A 22,005-nucleotide genomic window follows, 5' to 3' on the forward strand; every position below is an offset into this window, starting at 1 on the left:
AATGATGTCGGCCCTATCAACGACGACCCCCTCAGTCCCAAACCCAATTATCCCACACTACCCAAGCACAAAGCACACACACCGACACGCACCACCCCACACAAACCACCAAGGCCGAACAAAAGCGGAAAGCGGTGCCACCACTGCTGAATCCCGACTTTTTCAGTATCCATCAACATTGCTGATTTCGCTACTATCTACAATGTAATACCCATCTACACACCTGGCCAAATCCTTGCAAGTATTTTTATTTCATAAGTCCAATCATCAACTTTGATAGAAAGAGCCTAGACGTCAAGCAGCTTTCAATACATGAAAGGATGTTGAAAATAGCGAATTTTCAATGTAGTGTAGTCATACCTTTAGTAGTATTGTCGATCCGGTTGGAATTAAGATAGACATTGAAAATTGCGTCTTGGTCCACAAGTGTCACAACTTCTTCGAGACTAATGCGCTGGTGTTGTTGAAGACCAGAAGTTAGATGCGCACTACTTCCGAAATAATTCAGAGAACTCTGGCTGAGCTAGGAATCGTTCTTTTGTTCTATTTACCGGAAACGTCTGAGCTCAGCAATAAATATTTGTTATATATTTACAAAAAGAAATAATAATAAAAATAACGAGTTCAATTGGATAGTTTTGATTCTAATAGTACGTTACGAAGAAAATATAGGCTATCAAATAACGAATCACATTGTAACTAAACACTTACCTGTTTCAATGCTGTTTCCGAAAGCAGCGAACATTATGATAGCATAACCACCAGCTTATTTAGCCTTGAATTAATCATAAGACGACCACGTGGAATAATTTGCACTCGTTGCTACTGACAGCTTAAAAGCTCACAACTTATCTAGCTTGTTTCGCCATAAATAGTCCTCGTCATAGTCATCTGCTTTCGATTCCTGTATTGCATTCCGCGGAGGTTCCCGTACGTCCAGATGGATGTCGTACTGTTGATCCAAACCGATGTAGCCATCCGACATCAGGTACACCGTGTATATGCAGCGTCCTTTTGGGGTAAGATGTTTGATTATTAGAAATGGTTTCATTTTGAGTGACAACATTTTCAAGAGCAGTGTAATACCTAATCGTCGTGGCGCGTAGAAACACAACTGATGCGAACTTTTGTTGCTGCGGTACACGCATCGTTTCATAGCGATCAGCTCTCCTTCGGCTTGATGACCCAGCGTCAGGAACCAGCCCTCGTCCTTGCCCTTGGGGAACTTGGGGCAGTGGATGTTCAAGGTTTCGAAACTTCCCAACCGTATCATTTGCACATTGAGCACATATTCCTGTTCGGCGTAGATCTCCATCCAGGTGTCGCGAGTTTGAGGCTGCGTCACCGGACGATCCGCGTTCGGCTCATCAGCGTACGGTCCTCGGATCGCGAGCTGCACATTGATGGAGGGCAGCGAGCACAGAACTTTGTAGATTTGTTCGATTTCTGGTTCTTCGAACTCTTGTCGCAGCGGGCCAGCAAGGTTTTCGTACTTTCGATGGCACTTTTCTTTGAGTGCAGGTAGTGTCAGGAATGGATGACTGTGGGAATGGAAATTAATGTTTAGTGTGATAGATAGGGTAAATCCGGTAAATCAAATGCAAAACTTACTCCAATTTCACGTGCTTGAAGACGTGCGCATTGTGCGGTTCGACGTTCGGCAAGGTCATCACCACGGGATCATCGATCCAACGGGCTTGCACGATACACTGCATCATCTGCTGAATCCGAAGAGTGCTAACGAGCCAACCTCGTTCCGCTGTGATGTCGATCATGGCCTAGAAATGATCAAGGTGGTTCTCAATTTAGACCGAGGTTTCGTATGCCGTGAGGCGTTGAAATCTTACCTGAATAATTCGGATAGACTGGTCCAAAACGGATTTTGTATCCGTTCCGTAGTCAGAGTTGGGAAGAGGCAATCGGGATAGATGAGCTTGCATCAGTAAGAATACTTTGGTGTGTGGATTGTCCACCGATAGAGGATCTACCTTTAACCTACACAATTTGGCCAAATCACTGGAAAACACGTAGAAAAATTAGCGTTGAAGTCAATATTATAGGCTTAAAGCGATATCTACTCACGTATTGTACACATCTTCATGGTGTCGCACCGGCTGTTGTTCGAACTCCCAAGCATCCACCATGGCCCGCAACAGCTCTTCGAAGTTCATGTCGTGACTCAGACGATCGGCAAAGTGCCTCATACTCTGATGCGACATGTAGTAGTACGACGATATCCGTCCCATCGAAGTCGGAATCAGACCGCGCTCATCGTCCGCAATCTGCAAACATCCTGCCCTCACCAAAGTGTCCAGTACATTCTGAACCAACGAGGACAAAAAGTAATTGACCTGCGTCTGTTCGATGTCCTCCAGATTATAATAAGCCGGATTCCGCAGTAACCGTCGGAAGAAATACGTCCAAGTCAGGTAGTCCAGCACACCCTGCTTGGTCTGCACCGTACCGGCCACAATTTCCGCATTGACGTGATCCGGCAAAACCTCCAGCAAGCTGGACTCCACCGGGAACGGATCGTACAGGAACTTTTTGTAGAAATTCTTTTTCACATCGTGCACAAATACGCAGGCGATTCCCTCGTTGCCGAACTGCGGCCGACCGGCTCGTCCCATCATCTGCAGCACATCCGTGATGGGCATGTCGACGTACCGTTTCAGCTTTCCATCGAAGAATTCGGTTCCTTTGATGATAACCAAGTGGGCCGGAAGATTGACACCCCAAGCCAAGGTGGCCGTTGCAATTAGTACCTGAGAATGTTTTCATTATAATCAGATTAATAAAGAAGCGAAAGGCCTCCGAAATTAATGATAATGCCAATCGGCATTGCAGTTTTGAGGCATCATAATGTCAGTTTGAGATTTGTTCCTAGTTTCGTAAAGTATGAACAGTTTCTCCAAGATTTTTTATTGCAGACATGGATTTCTTTAGATTTTTTTTTTATCCCGGGATACCTAAAGAAATACTTCCAGGTATTCGCTAAGAAAGCTCTCCTGAGATTCACTAAGAGATTCCTCATAGAATTTATGCAGGGAGTCCTCCTCCAGGAATCCCTCAAGAGATTTTTCTAGAGATTCCTCCAAGAATTTCTCCAAGGGTTTCTCCAGGCATTCCTTCAGGAATTCCTCTAGGGAATCTTTTAGAGATTGCTTTAAAAATTCCTCCAGGAATTCCTTTAAAAATACCTTCAGGCATTCCTCCACGAGTTTCTCCAAGGGTTTCTATCGGAATTCTTGCCAAATTACCCCAGGAATTCCTTCAGAAGTTCCTTCAGGGGAACCCCCCCTTTACCCCAGTTTCATATACTAGGCGCCCCTCCGCCTTTTACCGAAAATGCCAAAAACCCCTCCCTTTCCGCCTTTCCTGTGCATGGCTCTGCCTCCAGGAATTCTTCCAGAGATAGTTTCACAGAATTTCTCTAGTAATTTCTCCTGGAATTCCGCCAGGAATTTGTCCACAAGTTCCTCCAGGCATTCCTCCTGAGATTCCTCCAGAAATTGCTTCAGGGATTCCTCAGAATTACCCCAGGAATGCCTTCCGAAATTCCTACTAAAAAATGATCCAGGAATTCCCTCAGATATTACTACAATTTCGCCAGGAAATCCCCCAGGGGTTCTTTCAGAAATTCCCCTAGAAATTCCTCCCGGAATTTATCCAGGAATTATTCCAAGACTTCCTCCAGGGGTTCCTGAATGAATTCCTCCTGAGATTGTACTAGGAATTCTTTCAAGGATTTCTTCAGGAATCCTCCAGGAAATCTTCCAAGGATTCGTTCAGAAATTCCCCCAGAAATTTCTCCCAGAATTTATCCTGGACTTTTTCCAAGTATTCATCCAGGCATTCCTCCAGGATTTCATCCAGGCATCTCTACAAGGACTCCCCCAGGAATTCCACCAAGTATTTATTCAGCAATTACCCCAGGTATTTCTTAAGTGTTTTCTTCAGGTTTTTCTTAAGTATTTTCTTAAATTTCTTCAGGAATTTGCCCAGGATAAATTCTTCCAGGAATTTATGTATTTATTTACTGTAGGAAATCCTCCAAGGATTTCTTCAGAAATTTTTCCAGGAATTTCTTCAGGAATCCTCCCAGGAACTTTTCCTCCAGGAATTTCTCCTTCAGGGATTCTTCCCAGGATTCCTTTAGAAACTATTTCACGGATTCCTCCGAAAATTCATCTTGGTATTCCTCAAGAAATTCACTGGGAATTCTTCTAGAAATTTCTCTAGGAATTTCATCAGAAATTTCTCCAGGGATCCCTTCCAGAGATTCCTTCAGGAATTTATTCACGATTTTTTTTTAATTTCCCAAGAATTCGTTTAGGGATTTCTCCAGGAATTCTTCCTGGGTTTCCGACAGGAATTTGTCCAGAAGTTCCTTCAGGCATTCCTTCTGAGGTTCTTCCAGGGATTCCTCCAGCGATTTTTCCAAGTATTTCTCTAGAAATTTTTCTAAGTATTCCTCCAGGAATTCTTCGAGAGGTTACTTCAGAATTACTCTAGGAATTCTTTTAGAAATTTCTTCAGGAATTGAACCAGGAATTTCTTCAGAAATTACTACCGCTACTTCTCAAGGAATTTCTCCAGGAAATCCCCCAGGGGTTCTTTCAGAAATTCCCCCATAAGTTCCTCCGGGAATTTATCCAGGAATTATTTCAGGTTTTCCTCCAGGCATTTCTCCAGGTATTTCTGCGTCCGGGGACTCCTCCAGGAATTCAAACAAGAATTTCTCCAGGAATTACCACAGGTATTCTTCAAGAATTCTTCCAGGAATTTCTCTAGGAAAAGAATTCCTCCAGGAATTCCTTTGGAAATTCCTACAGCAGTTCCTCCAGGAATTTCTCCATGGATTCCTTCAGAAATACTTTCAGGAATTTATTCAGGAATTCCTCTAGGACTTTGTCCAGGGAATCCTCTTAGAACTCCTCCAGAAAATTCTCATACAGATATTCTTCCAGGAATACCTCTAGGAGTTTCTCTAGGAATTTCTTAAGAAATTTATCCTGGGATTCCTCTTAGGATTCTTCCTTCTTCCTTCAAGAATTCCTCGTGGATTCCTTCAGAAATTCCTCTGAGAATTCTTCTAGGAATTTATCTAGAAATTTCTCCAGGAATTCCTCGTAGGATTCTTCCAGAGATTCCACTTCAGAAATTACTCAAGGGATTCCTTCCAGAATTTCTCTAGAGATTCCTCCAGGGATAGTTCCACGGAATTTCTCCAAGAATCCCTCAAGGGATTTCTCCAGGAATTTCTCATCGGATTCATCCAGGATTTCCTCCAGAGATTTCTCTAGGAATTGATCTATAGATAGCTTAGAGAATTCTACCCGAGGTCCCTCCCAGAATTCCTCTAGAGATTCCACCAGGAAATCGTCTAGGAATTTATCCAGGGATTGCACCAGGAATTCGTCCAGGACTTTCTTCAAGGATGCATTAAGGGAATCCTTCAATTATTCCTTCAGAAATTCTTCCCCTAAGCGATTCGTTCACAGAAATTCCTCCAAGAATTTCTCCAGGGTTTCCACCAAAAATTTGTCCAGAAGTTTCCACCAACAATTTGTCCAGAAGTTTTTCCAGGATTTCCTCCAGCGATTTCTGTAGGATTTGCTTCAGGGGTTTCTCCTCTAGGGATTCCTCCAGGAATTCGTCTAGAAACTACTCCAAGGATTCGTTCAGATTTTTTTTTCTAGGAATTCCTCTAGGGATTCCTCAAGCGATTTCTTTAGAAATTTCTTCAGGGATTGCTCCCATATTTGCTCTAAGGATTCCTGCAGGAGTTTATGCAGGCAGGGATTCCTCCATGTAAATTTTCCAAGAAGTCATTCAGGAATTCCTTCACAGGTTTATTCTGGAATCCATCCTTGAATTCCTTCAAGAATACCCCCTGCAGCTCCAGCAAAGTAGTTTCTTCAGAAATTTGTTCTGCGATTCTTTCAGGATTATATCCTGTGGTTGTTTCATAGTTACTGTGACTTACTTTAAACATATTAGTACTTACATACTAGAAGCGCTTTCAGTTATTTATCCAAGAAATCCTTCAGTAATTCACCAGAGAAGGCTCTTTCGGAATTCTCCCAGGGTTTCCTCCCGAAATTTCTCTGGAAAATGCACCATAGATACTAGGATTCTAGGAATTCCTTCTTAAATTTCTTTTTGAATACATTCCAGCTATTTGTCCAGGAATTCTTTCAGGTGAATTCCAGGATTTTCCCAATAGTTCCATCATCCAATTCTTCGAGAATTTCTCCAGAGATACTTTTTAGAAATTCATACAGGGACACCTCGAGGGTTTTAAGGCTTAAAGGTTTAAAGGCTTTTAAGAGAATACCATCCAAAATTCTTACAAGAATCCTTTCGGGAATACCCCAATTGACATTTCTATGAGATTGTGTTCTGAGGTGAGTATTTGCAGTATAGAAGTATATAAAACTGTCTTTAGGAAAATTCCGGCAATGATGACTCGGAATAATACAACTGAAGGTTATTCCAAGATTGTTAATAAACATAGACAAATTATGTGATTAATTACTGAAAGAACTCCAGTTAGCAATAAAAACATTATGTAGACAGTTTCAAAAAAATCTTCAGACGGGTTTCTATTATGTTCTACTTGAGAAAATTTTGATGGAAATCATGCAGAAAATTCTGGGTTAGTCTTAAAAAGAGTTCGTAATTTCCAAAACAGTTCAGCTATGGTTTGTTACGATAGTTTTGTAGATATTACCAACAAAAGTATTATAAGCTCTAGAAGAAACAATGCACGAGTGAAGTCCTTAATCTTCCAGAAATTGACCACCGCAATCAGCACCACGCTGATTTGTGTAGTATAGGCGAGGATTTTTTAACGAAATGTACAATATAAAACAGTGTGACTACTGAAGAGTGAAGTAATGCGTGGAAAAGCTTAGAGTTAAATGAGAACGTCCTGAATGATCATTTGAATTTGTGCATTGTTTGATAGATACCCAAGAAAGTCAAGGAAATTTAGAATGACCGACTAGAAATCACCTTCAGCATGTTTATAACTAAACAACTCGCGTTTACGCTTCAGCTATATAGGCCCTTTCTTATCATGTTGCATCTATTTCCTCTAAGGGTTCAAACACTTCTACTGGAATTCCATTGCAAATTATATCGGTATTTTTCCACATGGAACTTGAACTCCACAAGGAAGCATTTTGCATTATTGCTGCTACAAAATTCAGACAGTGGGTGAAGATGTAACGCCAAAAAGAGGAGAGAGGAACTAACACAAAAACGCTACAGGTGAAGCAGGTGGACATACATAAATATTGATAGCTGCTAGGATTTATATCAAAAGGTATCGGAAGTTACAAATCATCAAATAATTCGGAAACAAATCGACCCAGATTTCCTGTAAATGTTCAAATCCTTACCTGAATCTTCCGGTGGAGGAACAGTTCCTCGGCCGTTTTACGATCCCGCTCCTGCAAACCGGCATGATGAATACCGATACCGAACGCCAGCGTCAGTTTCAGATTATTGTCCTTGATGTTCATCAAAATCTGGTCCATTTCCTGTTCCGGAATGTGCAGGAACTGTTTGGGATTGTCCTCCCCGGCCAGGAAGGCAATCAAATCCAACGCGGTGATGCGCGTTTGCTTACGCGATGCCACGAAGATCAGCGCCGGAGTACAGGGTGAATATTGGCGAATCGCTTGGAAGGCCGGCCGGTTCATGGTGGCCATCCGAGGGCAGTAGTGCTTCCCTGGGAATCCCTGGATGTGCACGGATAGCGGAACCGGTCGTACGGAAGGCTTGAAATTGTACAGACCCATCATACCGATACCCAACCAGTTGGCCAGGTCTCGAGCGTTGGCAAGGGCTGTCGAAAGTCCCACAATTCGTAGCGTTCGTTCAGTATGCGAAGCGATGAAGTTCGTGCGGGACACGATCACCTCCAACACGGGACCACGGTCTTCGCCCAAAAGGTGAATTTCATCGATCACGATCAGTGCCACATCTCGCACGTAGTCACGCGTTTGCCACGATCGACTGATACCGTCCCATTTCTCGGGGGTCGTAACGATCACATGCGACTCCCGGATGGCTTTGATGTCCGGCGTAACGTCTCCCGTCAATTCGACGACCTTTTTGCCGAGTTTTTGTTCTATCCGGACCTTCCAGTCGTCGATCCGTTCCTTGACCAGCGCCTTGAGCGGAGCGATGTAGACGACCTTGCCTTTGGGGAGCGTTTTGAACACTCGGAACATGGCGATTTCGGCGGCGATTGTCTTTCCGGATCCGGTGGGAGCTCCCAGCAGGACATTGTTGTCCGTGTGATAGAGACAGTGGAAGATTTGCGTTTGAATGGGGTTGAAGTGGGTGAACTTGTAGAGGGCTTCGAATTTTCGATTGTTCAGTACGGTGATCGGTAAGGGTTGCAGTGGAAGTAGTTCCGTGTGTGGCGGGTGTACCTCCGGGAGAATAAGGTGTTTGAAGGATAGTGGCACGAGATTCGAGCTTCCCAACCAGGTATCGCTGGTTGCCCGGATGTAATACTGTGGTGGAAGGGGGTCCTTCAGAGGAATGGTCATTACTAGTTCCTGCACTTCTTTGCGGATGGTCATTTTTTTGGTCATTTGGAAGTACTCGGAATGATAAATAAAGTTGCTCTCCGGATCCTCGATCCATATCCAGAACGACTCGGCGGTTTTGCCATGGACTCGATCGTTCCATTTGAACGCAGGAGTGATGAACACTCGTATCCTCAACACAGTTCTAGTGATTGGTTGCAAGGACGCCTCGATCTCCAACAGCGGAAATTCCTCGGCGCATCGCTTCACAACCTGTGCCTGACGATGATTCCGTAGCATGTCCCCGATCTCCTTCAGGTCCATGTCCCTCAGCGCCAGCACGCTCAAACCGCGTTGCTCAATTTTCTCCACCACGTCGAACGACAAAAACGGAAACTGGTACATGGGCGTCATGAACTCCCACATTTGCCGTTCGAACATTTTGCTGACGTTCAGCATCCGCCCGGCCAGGATCGGATTGTTCTGTCGGATGACGATCGTGAAGAGGGCTCGTGCTATCCGCACGGCATTCTGCGTAATGTACGACATATCGGAAATGAGCGAAAACGATCGCACGAAGCCTTTCGATAGATACGTTTGCATCAGGATGTTAACCTTTCCGTGGATGTTCTCGCTACCACCGCGAACCGGAACTTCGCAGCAAGCTCTCGTCAACTCGTCCAGTTCGTCCATTTCGTCGTCTCGCACCTGAAACAGTCAATGATAAACGAATTTGATTAATGCTTAGTAGGTACATCATAGAATACATTTTTAGAAAAGAAGTTTAAACCAATATGGTATAAGAAACCGTCTTTTTTACTAGAGATTTATTCTGTGATTCCTTTTTAGATATTACTGCAGAGATATTTTCAGGAATTCCTACTGGGATTTCTTTATGTATTACCATAGACTAATTTCAAGACCTCGATGTACCAAAGAAAACGATCAAATTTTCGGTGACCAGTCCGGTACCCAATAAATATTCATAACCGTGTTTTTTTCCGTGTAAATTGCCTTTTGTGTAAATTTTATTTAGCGTGTTACACTGATCTGACAGCTCTGACAGTAAGGACTAAACATAAATTACGTAAAGTGAGTACCGAGGATTGTTCACAATTTGCGAACTTGACTGCGGAAAAAATTGCGACCATGACGCCGCTATTACTGCCGAGTATTACTGCTGGAAGTATTCCGTGCTAGAATTCCTGCGTCCAGGGTTTTCTTCAATTCCTCGTGGAATTCTTCTAGGAATTCCTCTTTGTATTAACGTAGGTATACTTCTTAGGATTCCTTGAAGCATTCTTGCTGCAATTGTTCTAGGAATTTCTGTTGGGATTTCTACATGGGATCTTCAGGAATTTCAGCTGCAATTTCTCTGATTGGAGTTACTCCTAGGAATTCCTCTAGAGATTCCAACAGAGATTCCTTCAAAGAGTTTTCATAGATTTCTTCAGGGATTTCTATTGTTATTCCATCAGGCATTACTCCGAAGATTCCTCCAAAAAATCTCAAGATATGCCTGCAGGTACTCTTAAAGTAGTCTTTGTTTGGATTTCTCCAGAAATCCCTCTTTAGGTTTCTTCAGGTATGATATTCCTTCAAGAAATTCTTTCTGTAATTCCTTCAGAAATTTTGCTAAGGAATTCTATAAGAGTTGGTCTAGGGATTCTTCTAGAAATCCTGACATTCTTCCAGCGAATCCTCCTGGGATTTCTTAAGACATTCTTCTTGTGAGTCCTCCAGAGATTTGTTCAAGAACTCTTGAAATTCGTCCAGTAATCTCTGCTGAGATAACGCAAGCAATTATGCTGATCATACATTTCTCCAGGAATTTCTGAATTTCTCAGGATTTTTTTCGTCTTAAATATCATAAAATTGCACACTAAGAGCTAATAAAGAATAATAAAGATGTTAACAAGTCAATGGCTCGTGCAGCCTTTGCTCTACGGTCTAATGACCATCAATATTTGTACCAGTAAAATACTATTTGGCAGACGTTAGGTACCCAGAGCGGTAGATACATTCTGGAACGCTACTACCATAACATAACAGTCCTTCGGATGGCTACACTACAATAGCTAAGTTTGTTGGGATCTACTGTTCATAATTCGCGATCTTTAGTATTGGACAAAGTTCTTTATTTCTGAGTTTTTTTTTCTTTGCGTTTGTCCAAGGGGTTGGTCATTCAGCACACTTCGTTTGTGCCATTATTTTTAAGCGTTTGCCAATGTGTGCCGGATATTTTTCAGTGTGTGCCGAAGGTGTGCCGCATGTGCCCAGGGGTTTTTTTCTATGAAATTTTTTGCGCTAATGTTGAACCCTGCCTATTTTTGGCGAATGTTGTTAATCCGAATGGTGTTTACAAACAAAATCCCACCAAGCACACTTGTTTAAAATGTATATAAATGGATTATTTCAATCGTGAGTATGTTGACAGGTTGATTCCATAGAGCAAAGTTAGATTTCATTGTTGTGCCCTGAGTGCTGCGAATAGAAACGGTTTTATTTTTCAAGCTAGCCAACACACACCTACACACTCGCGGCACACAGCTTGTAAACACGCACGAGCGTTCAATTTTCTTGTAACCACCTCTCTCAGCTCGGTTGTCAAACACGCCGTCGCGACGCTGTTCGGAAATGATAAACATGATCAATCCACCTTTATTCCAATTTTGTCCTCGTGTTCAAAGTTTATTATTTTTCATTCGCGATGGAAATTTTGATGGAAAATTAGCTAAAAAAGGTTCAAAATAATAAATGTTTATCCTTGTCCTCGCTTTCCAACGGCTTGACAGCGGCAAATGGAGATATCGTGACAACAGTTTTAATTATATCCGCAGTACCTAGATGACAATACTCTTCAATCAATCACACAGGTTCAAAAAGGTTTAACATAACCTCCATCTTCAATGTTTGGCTCCCGCTGAGAGAGAATTTTGAGTCAGCCCGCGAGACTCAGGTTGTGCCCATGCGTGCCGAAGTGTGCCGGGCACAATGTGCCGAGTGACCAACCCCTTGCGTTTGTCACTAGTGTGACAGGTTGATTCCAGGGTGAATCCATCTCGCCTGACGGATGTATTTGTGGCAGTGTGTCGTTTTTGTTCGTTATATCTGGAAGCTTCCAATGAAAAACGATGTATTTGTGTCATGCTGGCTTCAGACTCTTCCTTGAAGTCTGTTCCAGAGACTAGAAGTGCTACTCTAGGGCTGGGTATTTGCTTCTGGTATTGTTCAAGTAAGTGTGAATCAATTCAATCATTTTACACCCATTTCTTTTTTTTTTTTTGCACTGGTGTGGTTTTTGCTAAAACTCAGTCAATTTTCAACCGATTATCATGAAATTGTGTACACATGTAGGTACGATTAGTACTATCAGTAATCAAAATTTTATGAGAATAGGTTAAAAATTGACTGAATTATAGCAAAATAAAGAGCCGTGCAAAAAAAAAAAAAGAATCGGGTGTACTTGGAATGTTGTGTTCTGCCATTGTGTCCAGCAGAAGCTCCGTTTTGACGTCTAGGAACACCACAAGGCATTCCGCAGCTTTTGCTTCTTTGCGTCTGCAATTTCGTATACACTCAAAATAATACACACATCAAGGCTACGTGGAAAATCCTTGCAAGCACCCTTAGCAAATTTGTACCTTCTAGCTTTTATAACTAAACGCAACATATGTTATATTCTTAAAACATTATTTAATCCTTTAGCTGCCACGCTATTGTATTTTGTTCAATACGTTAAAAAAAGCTCACCTGATAACACAGAGAAACAGACGTAACAATTAGAACAAATTTCATAAAAAAAACATCGTCACAAAAACGCAATCGCCCAATCGAAATCTCTAGCGAGAATCCTAGAGATACTTCTTAACAAATTCCGGGCGTAATTTCTGGAGGAATTCTTGCATAAGACCCAGCAGGAATTCCTGGAGAAATTTCTTGGATGAATTATTGGAGCAACCCCTGGAAGAATTCCTGAAGAAATCTCCAGAGGAATTCTGGGAGGAATTGCTGTAAAAATTCTGGAAAAATCCCTTGAGAAGGAGGAGGATTTCCTTGAAGAACCCTTGGAGAAATTTCTGGAGGATTCCCTGAAGGCATCTCTGGGAACATCCCTGGAGATATTCGTGAAGGAATCTCTGGAGTAATCCCTAAAAAATTCCTGAAATTATTCCTGCAGAATTTCGTGAAAGAATTTCTGCAGAAACCTCTAGAGTATTTCCTGGAGAAACTCCTGAAGGAATTGCTGACATAATTTCTGAAGGATGTCCACGAGCAGTTCCCGGAAGAATTCCTGGGATATTTCCTGGAGGAATTCCTGGATATGTTAACCCTCGAGCAGTCGCGTCTTTGACTACCTGCAGCGACGCTGCGCTCACGCTGTGTACCACATGCGAGCATTTTTCATGGTGCGTGTACTCAGTACACAACGCGACCGCTCCCGGGTTAATGAAGAAATTCCTGCATAAAATCCTGAAGGGTTAAGAGACGAATGCCGAGAACGGTAAAGTCTCTCTAAAAATAAAAAAAATCCTGGAGGAATTTCTTGAGGTATTCCTGTGGGAATTGCTTGAGGAATCTTAAGAAGAATTCATGAAAGAATTACTGGATGTATTTCTAGAGGAATCTCCAGAGGAATACTATGAGATCTCTATTTCTACTATTTTTCTATTTCTGAAAAAATCCCTTGAGAAATCCTTGAATCATTTTTTGAAAGAATCCCTGGGGAAATGCTTGAAGAAATTTGTGGAGAAATCCCTGAAAAATTCCTGAAGGTATTCCTGGAGAATTTCCTGGAAGAATTTCTGAAGAAATCCCAGGCGGATTTCCTGGAGAAATTCTTACGGGAACTTCTGGAGGATTTCCTGGACGAATCTTTGAAGGATTTCTTGGAAGAATCCCTGGGAAAATCCCTGTGAAAATTCGTGAAGAAATCTTTAGAAGAATCCCTGTAGAAATTCATGAAGGAATCTCAGGAAAATTCCAGGGAAAATGTCTGGAAGAATCTCTGAAAAATTCCTGAGGATATTCCTGGAGAATTTCCTGGAAGAATTTCTGAAAAAATCCCTAGAAAATTTTCTAAAAAAAAATGCTGGAGATTTCTGAAGGATGTACATTAGCAATTCCTGGAGAAATTCCTGAAGAAATTCTTGGGGTAACTCCTGGAGGAGTTCCTGGAGAAATTTGTGGATGAAATCTTGGAGGAATGTCTGGAGGTACTCCTAGAGGTTTACCTTTGAGAATTGCTGAAGGAATTCTTACAACAATAATTTGATAAATTTTTGGTGGAATCTTTAGAGGAATCCTGTGAGAAACATCTGAAAAAAAAACCCCTGGAAGAATTTCTAGAGAAATTTCTGGAGGATTCCCTGGAGGCATCTCTGGGAATATCCCTGGAGATATTCGTGGAGAAATCTCTGGAGGAATGTCTGGAGGAATCCTTGAAAAATGCCTAAAAGTATTCCTGGAGATTTTTTGGAAGAATCTCTGCAGAAATTCTAGAGGATTTCCTGGAGAAACTCCTGAAGAAATTGCTGACATAATTTCTGAATGATGTCCAGGAGCAGTTTTTGGAGGAACTCTTGAAGAAATTCCTGGGATATTTCCTGGAGAACCCCTGGAGATGTTCCTGAAGAAATTCTAGGATAAAATTCTGGAGGAATGCCTGGAGGAATTACTAGAGGTATTCCTGCGGTAATTGCTTGAGGAATCTTAGAAGAATTCATGGAGTGAGCATGAGAAGAGCTATGAGATTTCTATTTCTGTTATTTATCTATTTCTAAAAAAATCCTTTGAGAAATCCTCGAATCACTTCCTGAAAGACTCCTTGGGGGAAATCTTGAAGAAATGTGTGGAGAAATCCCTAGAAAATTCCTGAAGGTATTCCTAAAGAATTTCCTGGAAGAATCATGAGACGAACTTCTGGAGGATTTCCTAGAGGAATCTTCGAAGGATTTCCTGGAAGAATCCCTGAAAAAAATCGTGAAGAAATCCCAGAAGCAATTCATGAAGAAATTCGAGGAAAAATGTCAGGAGGAATCCCTGAAAAATTCCTGAGGATATTCCTGGAGAATTTCCTAGAAGAATTTTCGAAAAAATCCCCAGAAAATTTTCTGAAAAAAAAATCCTGGAGAAATTGCTGACATAATTTCTGAAGGACGTACATTAGCAATTCCTAGAGAAATTTCTGGAGAAATTCCTGAAGAAATTCTTGGGGTAATTCCTGGAGAATTTCCTAGAGGAGTTCCTGGAGAAATTCGTGGATGAAATTTTGGAGGAGTTCCTGAAGGTTTTCCATAGAGGCTTGCTGGAGGAATCCTTGAAGGAATTTCTGGAGGAATTCTTAGAACAATAACTGCATAAATTTCTAGGGGAATCTTTAGAGAAGCCCTGGGAGAAATATCTAAAAAAAAAACCCCTGAGAAATTCCTGGAAGAATTTCTAGAGAAATTTCTGGAGAAATCCTCGAAGAAATTGCTGAAGGAATCATTGGAGAAATTCGGGGAGAAATCCTTGGAAAATCCCTGAAGAAGTTCCTGGAGGAATTTTTAACGGAATTCCTGGAGATATTCCTTGCAGCAATTTCTGAAGAAGATCTGGAAGAATTCTTGGAGGAATTCCTGGATAAGTTCCAGAAGGTATTCCTAGAGAAAATCCTGGAAGAATTTCTGAAGAGATCCTGAGATAAATTTCTGGATGAATTGCTCACATAATTTATAACGGAATTCCTTGATTAATTCCTGGAAGAATCCCTGAAGGAATTCCAGTGGTAATTTCTGGAGGAATTCCTTGCGGAGACCCTGGAGAAATTTCTGGATAAAATCCTGGAAGACTGCCTGCATGAATTTCTGGAGGAATCCCAGGAAGAATACGTGAAGCAATCACAGGAGTCCCTGAAGCAATTCCTGGAGGAATATCTGTTGGAATTCCTGGAGGAATCGCTGAAAAAACCTAGAAAAATCTCTGCAAGAATCCAAGGAGGAATCCCGGGAAGAATGCCTAGAAAATTTGTTGGAAGAATGCCTTGGAGAAATTATGATGAAATTCTTGGAGGATTCCCTGAAGTAATTCCTGGAGAAATCTTTGGAGGTATTCCTGTAGTAGTCTCTAAAAAATATTTATGAAGGAATCCCTTGAAGTATTCCTGGATAAATTTCTGTAGGAATTCCTGGTGAAATTCTTGGAAAAATCCTGGAAGCAATTACTGGAGGAATGCCTGGAGGAATTCATGGAGGAGTCACTGAAAAAAAAATTGTAGGGTTTCTTTAAGTGATCCATGGAGGAACTCCTGGAGAAATCTCTAAAAGAACTTCTGGCGAACTTTCTGGAGGAATCTCTAGATAAATTCTTGGAGGAGTTTTTCCTTGCAGGAGTATCCTGGAAAAAATCTTAGAGGAATTTCTGAAACAAAATCGTGGATAAATCTCTTAAGGAATTCGTAGAGAAATTCCAGTAATAATTCCTGAAGAAATTGCAGATGGAATTTTTGGAGAAATTCTGGATGAATCCTTAGAAGAGTTCCTGAAGAAACTCCAGAAGAAACCGAGGAAGCAATTTCAAGAGAAAATCCTAAGGGAATCCCCAAACAGTTCTTGGAGGTAGTACTGAATTAATTCCCGGATAACATCCTTAAAGAATACAAGGAGGAATTCCTGAAGAGATCCTAAGAAGAGATCCTGGGAGAATCCTTGTAGTTATTTTTGAAATAAATTGTTCCAGAAAAAATCACAGAAGCAATTCCCGAGTTAGGCCCTGCATAAATTCTTGGAGAAATCCTTGGAGGATATCCTAGAGGAATGCCTGCAGGGATTAACGGAGGAGTCTTTAGAAATACTCCTGGAGAAATCTCTAGAAGAATTCATGGTGGAATCTGTAGAGGCACTTCTGAAGAAATCCCTAGATAATTTTTTTGGGGAATCCCTGCAAGAATTTTCAGAGAATCCCTGGAATAATTATCAAAGTAATCTCTCAAGAAATTCGTGGAAGAATTCCTTGAGAAATTCCTGGAGGAATCTCAGAAAGAATTCCTGAAAAAAAAAATGCAGAATAAATCCTTAGAAAAATCCTGAAGGAATTTTAAGAAGAGTTCGTGGAGGAACTCCTTGAGAAATCCCTGTAGAAGTTCCTGGAGGAATCCCTGCAGGACTCCCTCAATCCCAGAAGCAGTACCATGAGGATTTCTTTAGGAAATCCTAGGAAAGCTTCCCAAAAAAAAATCCTGGAAAAAATATGAAGGAATCCATGTCTGCAATATTTTTTGGACGAATTATTGTTGGAATCTTTGGATGGACTCCCAAAACAATGTTTTAAGGAACCCATGGATTAATTTTTAACTAATCTCTGGTAAAATTTCCTGTAAGGGTTTCCAGAAGATACTGCTGCTGAAAAACTTAATAATCCACATTGAATTATTGGTTCAAGCTCTAATGGAATTCTTGAAGGTATATATGGAGAAATCCCTGAAGAAACCTCTGAAAGAGATCATTCCCGAACAGGGAATGAATTTATCAGCAAATTGAGACGAAAATTGGCGTTTTCCGAGCAACCGAACAATTCAACGATTCTTTTTCCAGCGAGAAATGTTTATCGTTCGCTGCTGTTGTCCACGACCAAAGATAGCCGAAAACTGAAAATCGCTCTTGCCATTTTCGCTATCTAGGTGATAACCTTGCCGGTTATCGCGATAATTATCAGAAGGCAAATAACAAAAATTGTGCCGCCAACGGGATTCGAACCTAGACCCTCCACAAAAATGTTTCTTAGCGCGCACCATAACCACGCGACCACACAAGCTGTTCGAAAGGAGGGAGAAATTTGATTCATAAAAGCTACCTTTGGTGGTGACGGCCAGGCGGAAAGGCGAACAAAGCGCAGAGAGCAAACCAGACGGCTTTTCATTGCTGTTGATAATCCATTTTCGGCGCGGCGGGACGAGCGAGAACGCATTCTCGGGAGAAAACCGGGTCTGAATTTATCGCACGTCTTTTTTCGCCGATAATGCGTGTGAGAGAGTTTTCTATGATCGCGATCGTGATCGATAATTTCATTCCCTGTTCCCGAAGGAATGTCTGGTGGAATCGCACTTTTAAAATGCACACTATTTTGTAAAAAAATATCGACCTGAAACGCTCAAACGACTATCCACGCGCCTTTCGTTCACCTTTCCTCATTTCTGAGTTTATATAGCAAATCATCCCCGTGGATCCCTGAGATCAAACAGGGAGGTAATGTAGGTATATTACGAGAAACGGATCACTCAAGAATCAAGCTTTTGGGGAAGAAGCCTAATCAGGTTTTTACGATTCGCTTTTAGCTTTTAAAGCTGATTAACATTGATAACAAATAAAATTCCATACAATCCTTACCTTCAACTGTTCAAATTCCTGCGCATTGGACATCATGGCCAAAATGTCCGCCTCGTTCATGATCGGTTTGATCATATCGTTGAACACCTCCACCGTGTCGTACTTGATGTAGAAGTGCGACGCCGTCCGTCCCAGATCGGTGACGTTCAAATCGCCCGTTCTTTCATTGTATCGCACCATCCGTGCCTTGTCCAGCGACATTGCAGCCGTGTGGATCAGCTGACGGCACTTCTGTTCCAACGTGGGATCATCCTGTAGATCTTGATAGTTCAACCCATAGCACTGAGGATTCATTCGCATTCGCACGAACAGATACGTATAGCTGAGCCATTCGATGGCTTCATCCACGTTGCTGATCGTTCCCAGCGTTACCTCCGCGTTCAGATTGTCCACCAAACACTGGATAAAGTTGGACTCGATCGGGAACTGGTTCGTCAGCAGCGACAGGTAGTGATTGAGCTTGTCGTGAGTGGTGATGATCGTTCCCACGCCGCTTTTGTCGAACTGCGGACGGCCGGCACGACCGAAGATTTGGAGTACATCTAGGATACCCAAATCCACGAAGGTACCGTGCTTGGAGTCGTAGATTTCCGTACCCTTGATGATGACCGCGTGGGCCGGAAGGTTTACACCCCAGGCTAGAGTGGCCGTACATACTAGAACCTTGATAATTCCGTCAGCTGAAAGCAATATCAATAAGAATTATAAAATTGTTGATATAAGCCAGTATGATTGAACTCACCAAAGTACTTCTCCACCAGGTTCCTATCCTGCCGCAGCATTCCGGCGTGATGCATTGCCAACCCGGTCTGGAATAGCTCCACCAGCTGTTTGTTGCGGCTCTTGGAAATCGCTTTGATCGCATTTCCATAGTCCGGGTTGCTTTCCGGTGTCAGCAGCTGGATGTGGCCCTTCTGCTGGGCAAACTCTCGGATGATGGTCGCCGTTCGGACGGTGGCATTCCGTGCATGGACAAACACCATCACCTGGTGTCCCTGGCGGACCATATCGATGCACCGGTCGTAGCAGATTAGGTCCATGTCGGAAAGCTGCTGCAGTGCTTTTAGGGATTTCACTCCGATGAAGTCGGTGCTCAAAGGGACCGGGCGGAATCGGGAGTCGAAGAAGAACAGGCCAATCATGGGATTTACGCGCAAGAAGCGAGCCACGTCGATGTAGTTGGGAAGGGTAGCCGATAGACCAACAATCCGGATCATACTTTGGGAGGATTCGACGAGACGAAGCGTACGAGCCACCAGCGCTTCCACGACGGGGCCACGTTCCCCGTGGAGAAGATGCACTTCGTCGATGATTAGGAGTTTTACCAGACTGATGAAGGCCACATCGCCGGCGCCTTTCCGGGTGACGACGTCCCACTTCTCCGGCGTGGTCACGATCATCTGCGTTTGTTGCATTTCGGTTTTGGTCAACTGCATGTCGCCGGTCAGCTCTCGGACGGAGATTCCCAAGGGTTGCAGACGTTTGCCGAAATTGGAAGTCATTTCGGCGGCCAGGGCCTTCATGGGTGCGACGTAGACGATTTTGAACTGGTCCCGATGAATGACGCCTTGGTCGACGAACTGCCGGATGGTGTTGACGATGGTCAGCATGGCAACGTTGGTTTTACCTGCACCGGTTGGGGCGCACACGAGGAGATTCTCGTTGCTGTGGTAGGCCGCCGGATAGACTATGGTCTGTATCCGGTTGAGCTCCTTGCAGCCTTTGAAGGCAATCTGCCCGATTTCGTCCAAAGAACTGACCTGAATCCGATTGTTTCCGATCGATAGGGGAGGAGGATCGGTAGCCGGAATTTTTACCTCTTCGTACATTTTAGTGTCGTTCCGCTCGACGTTGTCCGGAAGCATAAGTTTCCCACCCGCGATGAACCCAACATGCGCCTTGGCTTCACTGTACGAGTCAAACACGTTCGGATACTTGACTATCTTGGTGGGCGGCCTTGGGGCAATTGTCCTGGGAGTCTTATCATCCAGCAGCGGTGCCATTTGCGCTGCCATCAGCAGACTCTGCTGGTAGTTCAGTCTCATCTTCATTGGATCGAGCTCTTCTTCTTCCTCTTCGCCGCCGACTGCGTTGAGGAACTTTTTCAGCTTCTTCTCTTCCTTGTTGACTTGCTTTCGCAGTTGCTTTTCCGACTCCGACTGGATCATCACCGGCATCAGATAGGAGGGTGCATGCTGGATCGCCTCCAACTTCTTGGCCGCTTTCTCCTTAAAAACGTTGATCTGGGCCATTGCCTTGACTCGTTCGATGATGAGCTTTCGGTTTTGCAGCAACTCTTCAATCAGTTCAAACTTATCGAAGCCCAAAAAGTCGAACAGCTCCCCCTGCAGTTCGTCGTTCGATTTGCCGCACTTGAGTAGCTCCACCAGGTTGTCGATCAAATCCGACGACAGGTGTTTCGCCAGCCAGCTTCGAGTGTACTTTTCTTCGGAGGGTTTCGAAGAACTTGGACCGGGTTGGGACTGCTGTTGCTCGACCTTTTTGCTGTCGTATTTCATGGAAAAGTGCACTGCTGACTTCGTCTCCGCTGGTTGAATGGGCGATAAATCCTGAAAACAAGGGGAATTCATATAATATTCATCTACAAATCCGTTACCCAGGCTTTCGACAGTCGATCAACTGAAATTTGAGAATTAAATTTCCCGGCTTTCCTTGGCTAATGATTCTAAGTATCGTCAGAAATTCAGCGAACATGTTTTGTCGATTTCATCAAGCACGGATCTGAGACGGATTGCTGCTAAGAATCGCGTTAGAAATCTACCTAGTTGGAATAGCCCTGGAACTCCTTTTAGCTTTTTTCACCCAATTCGCCTTACCGTGAGCAGACTGAAGTCTCCACTGAGTCCATCCGGTATGCTGCATTTGATGTGTCCTCCCCACATGGCCGTGGGACAGTCTTTGTTCTCATTCTCCTTTTCCTCCAGATATTTCCGGCAGTCTTCGTTCAAGTGATTGCTCATTGTGTAGACAAGCTAGAAGAATGATCCAGTTGTTAGATTAACTAATTCCAAGCCGGCGAAATCCCTCAAGTAAACCTTACCGTACACATTTTATTGATCAGTGCATTCGGCACCTGGCCGAACATCTTCTTGATGCGCGAGGTGTGCTTCAGCATAACGATCTTCTGATCCAGAAACAACCTCAAAATAAAGATAGCCGCTTCGTCCACCAGAACGGCATTCTCTTCGCCTCCGATCATCTCTCGGCAGTGATTCCACAGCTCGCGCAACTGATTCGTCAATACGGATGCCTCCTTCGCGTCCAGCTTTTGATTGATGAACAGTTTAAGTTCCTTCCAGGACACTCCGCTAGAAGTACAAACTCTCAATTATTATGACCAAGTTCGCACTTGATTATTTCATGAACCACTCACCTTTTAGCCTCCTTGCTGCGAAACATCTGCAAAGTGGGCCGATCCTCGGGCCGGTTTGTCAGCTCCCGGCGGATATCCAGATCGGTGTTGGCCCGCATCGAGCGGGACAGCTTCGGTAGGTCAGCCATGGCCGAAAACTTGTCCACCGGGCAGAACTTAGCGGAAAATGCCGTTTCGCGAAGGTATTTCGTAATGTTGGCTAAAAGAACTTCGGCTACTATTTTGTTTACGCTGTTCGTTAGTCGAATATTTCCGAATGCCGGCAAACCACGGCACCACTTTCACTACGCACTGTTAGTAGACCAATTGGGAAACGTAAACTAATGCGAATTTGAAGGAAAAAACTTCAATAAATATAGAATTTTCGATAAAAATTGAAATTGCAAACGTAGCTCGTGCTGAAACGGGACGACGACGAACACCAGATAAAGAACAAGAATGAGCCGAACAAAGCAAACTGTCAAAACTGCGACCCCAGTGGTAAAGTTTGCGAAACAAAAACACAACGCGGAGTGCGTTCGCAGCTTCACCATTGTGCAAAAATAGAGCTATTAAGGGCTAAAATTTAAATATCTGAAACAAATTTGACCCAGTTTTGTTTTGTCTTCAGCGCTGTTTGCAGTTCAGAAGGAATTTTTCGGCCTATCTTGATGCATGGGAAATTCCTTGCCTGAATCGCCCAAGAAACCGTTTTTTT

At 43.1% G+C, this 22,005-nt stretch overlaps 1 protein-coding gene across 1 annotated transcript; it reads right to left on the minus strand.

Moving 5' to 3' along the window:
* Positions 1-566: 566 nt before the first annotated feature.
* Positions 567-21,743, minus strand: LOC115266080 (activating signal cointegrator 1 complex subunit 3). The gene is made up of 11 exons (XM_029871991.2): positions 21,309-21,743; positions 20,976-21,243; positions 20,752-20,907; positions 18,657-20,484; positions 17,915-18,594; positions 7,410-9,257; positions 2,083-2,765; positions 1,848-2,016; positions 1,612-1,778; positions 1,087-1,541; positions 567-1,011 (listed from the first exon to the last, which is right to left on the minus strand). Exons 1-11 carry the CDS (start codon positions 21,434-21,436, stop codon positions 842-844), a joined length of 6,552 nt encoding a protein of 2,183 aa, XP_029727851.2. The 5' UTR covers positions 21,437-21,743; the 3' UTR covers positions 567-841.
* Positions 21,744-22,005: the final 262 nt, after the last annotated feature.

The sequence above is a fragment of the Aedes albopictus genome, chromosome 3, assembly GCF_035046485.1.
Source record: "Aedes albopictus strain Foshan chromosome 3, AalbF5, whole genome shotgun sequence".
Taxonomy (NCBI): Eukaryota; Metazoa; Arthropoda; class Insecta; order Diptera; family Culicidae; genus Aedes; species Aedes albopictus.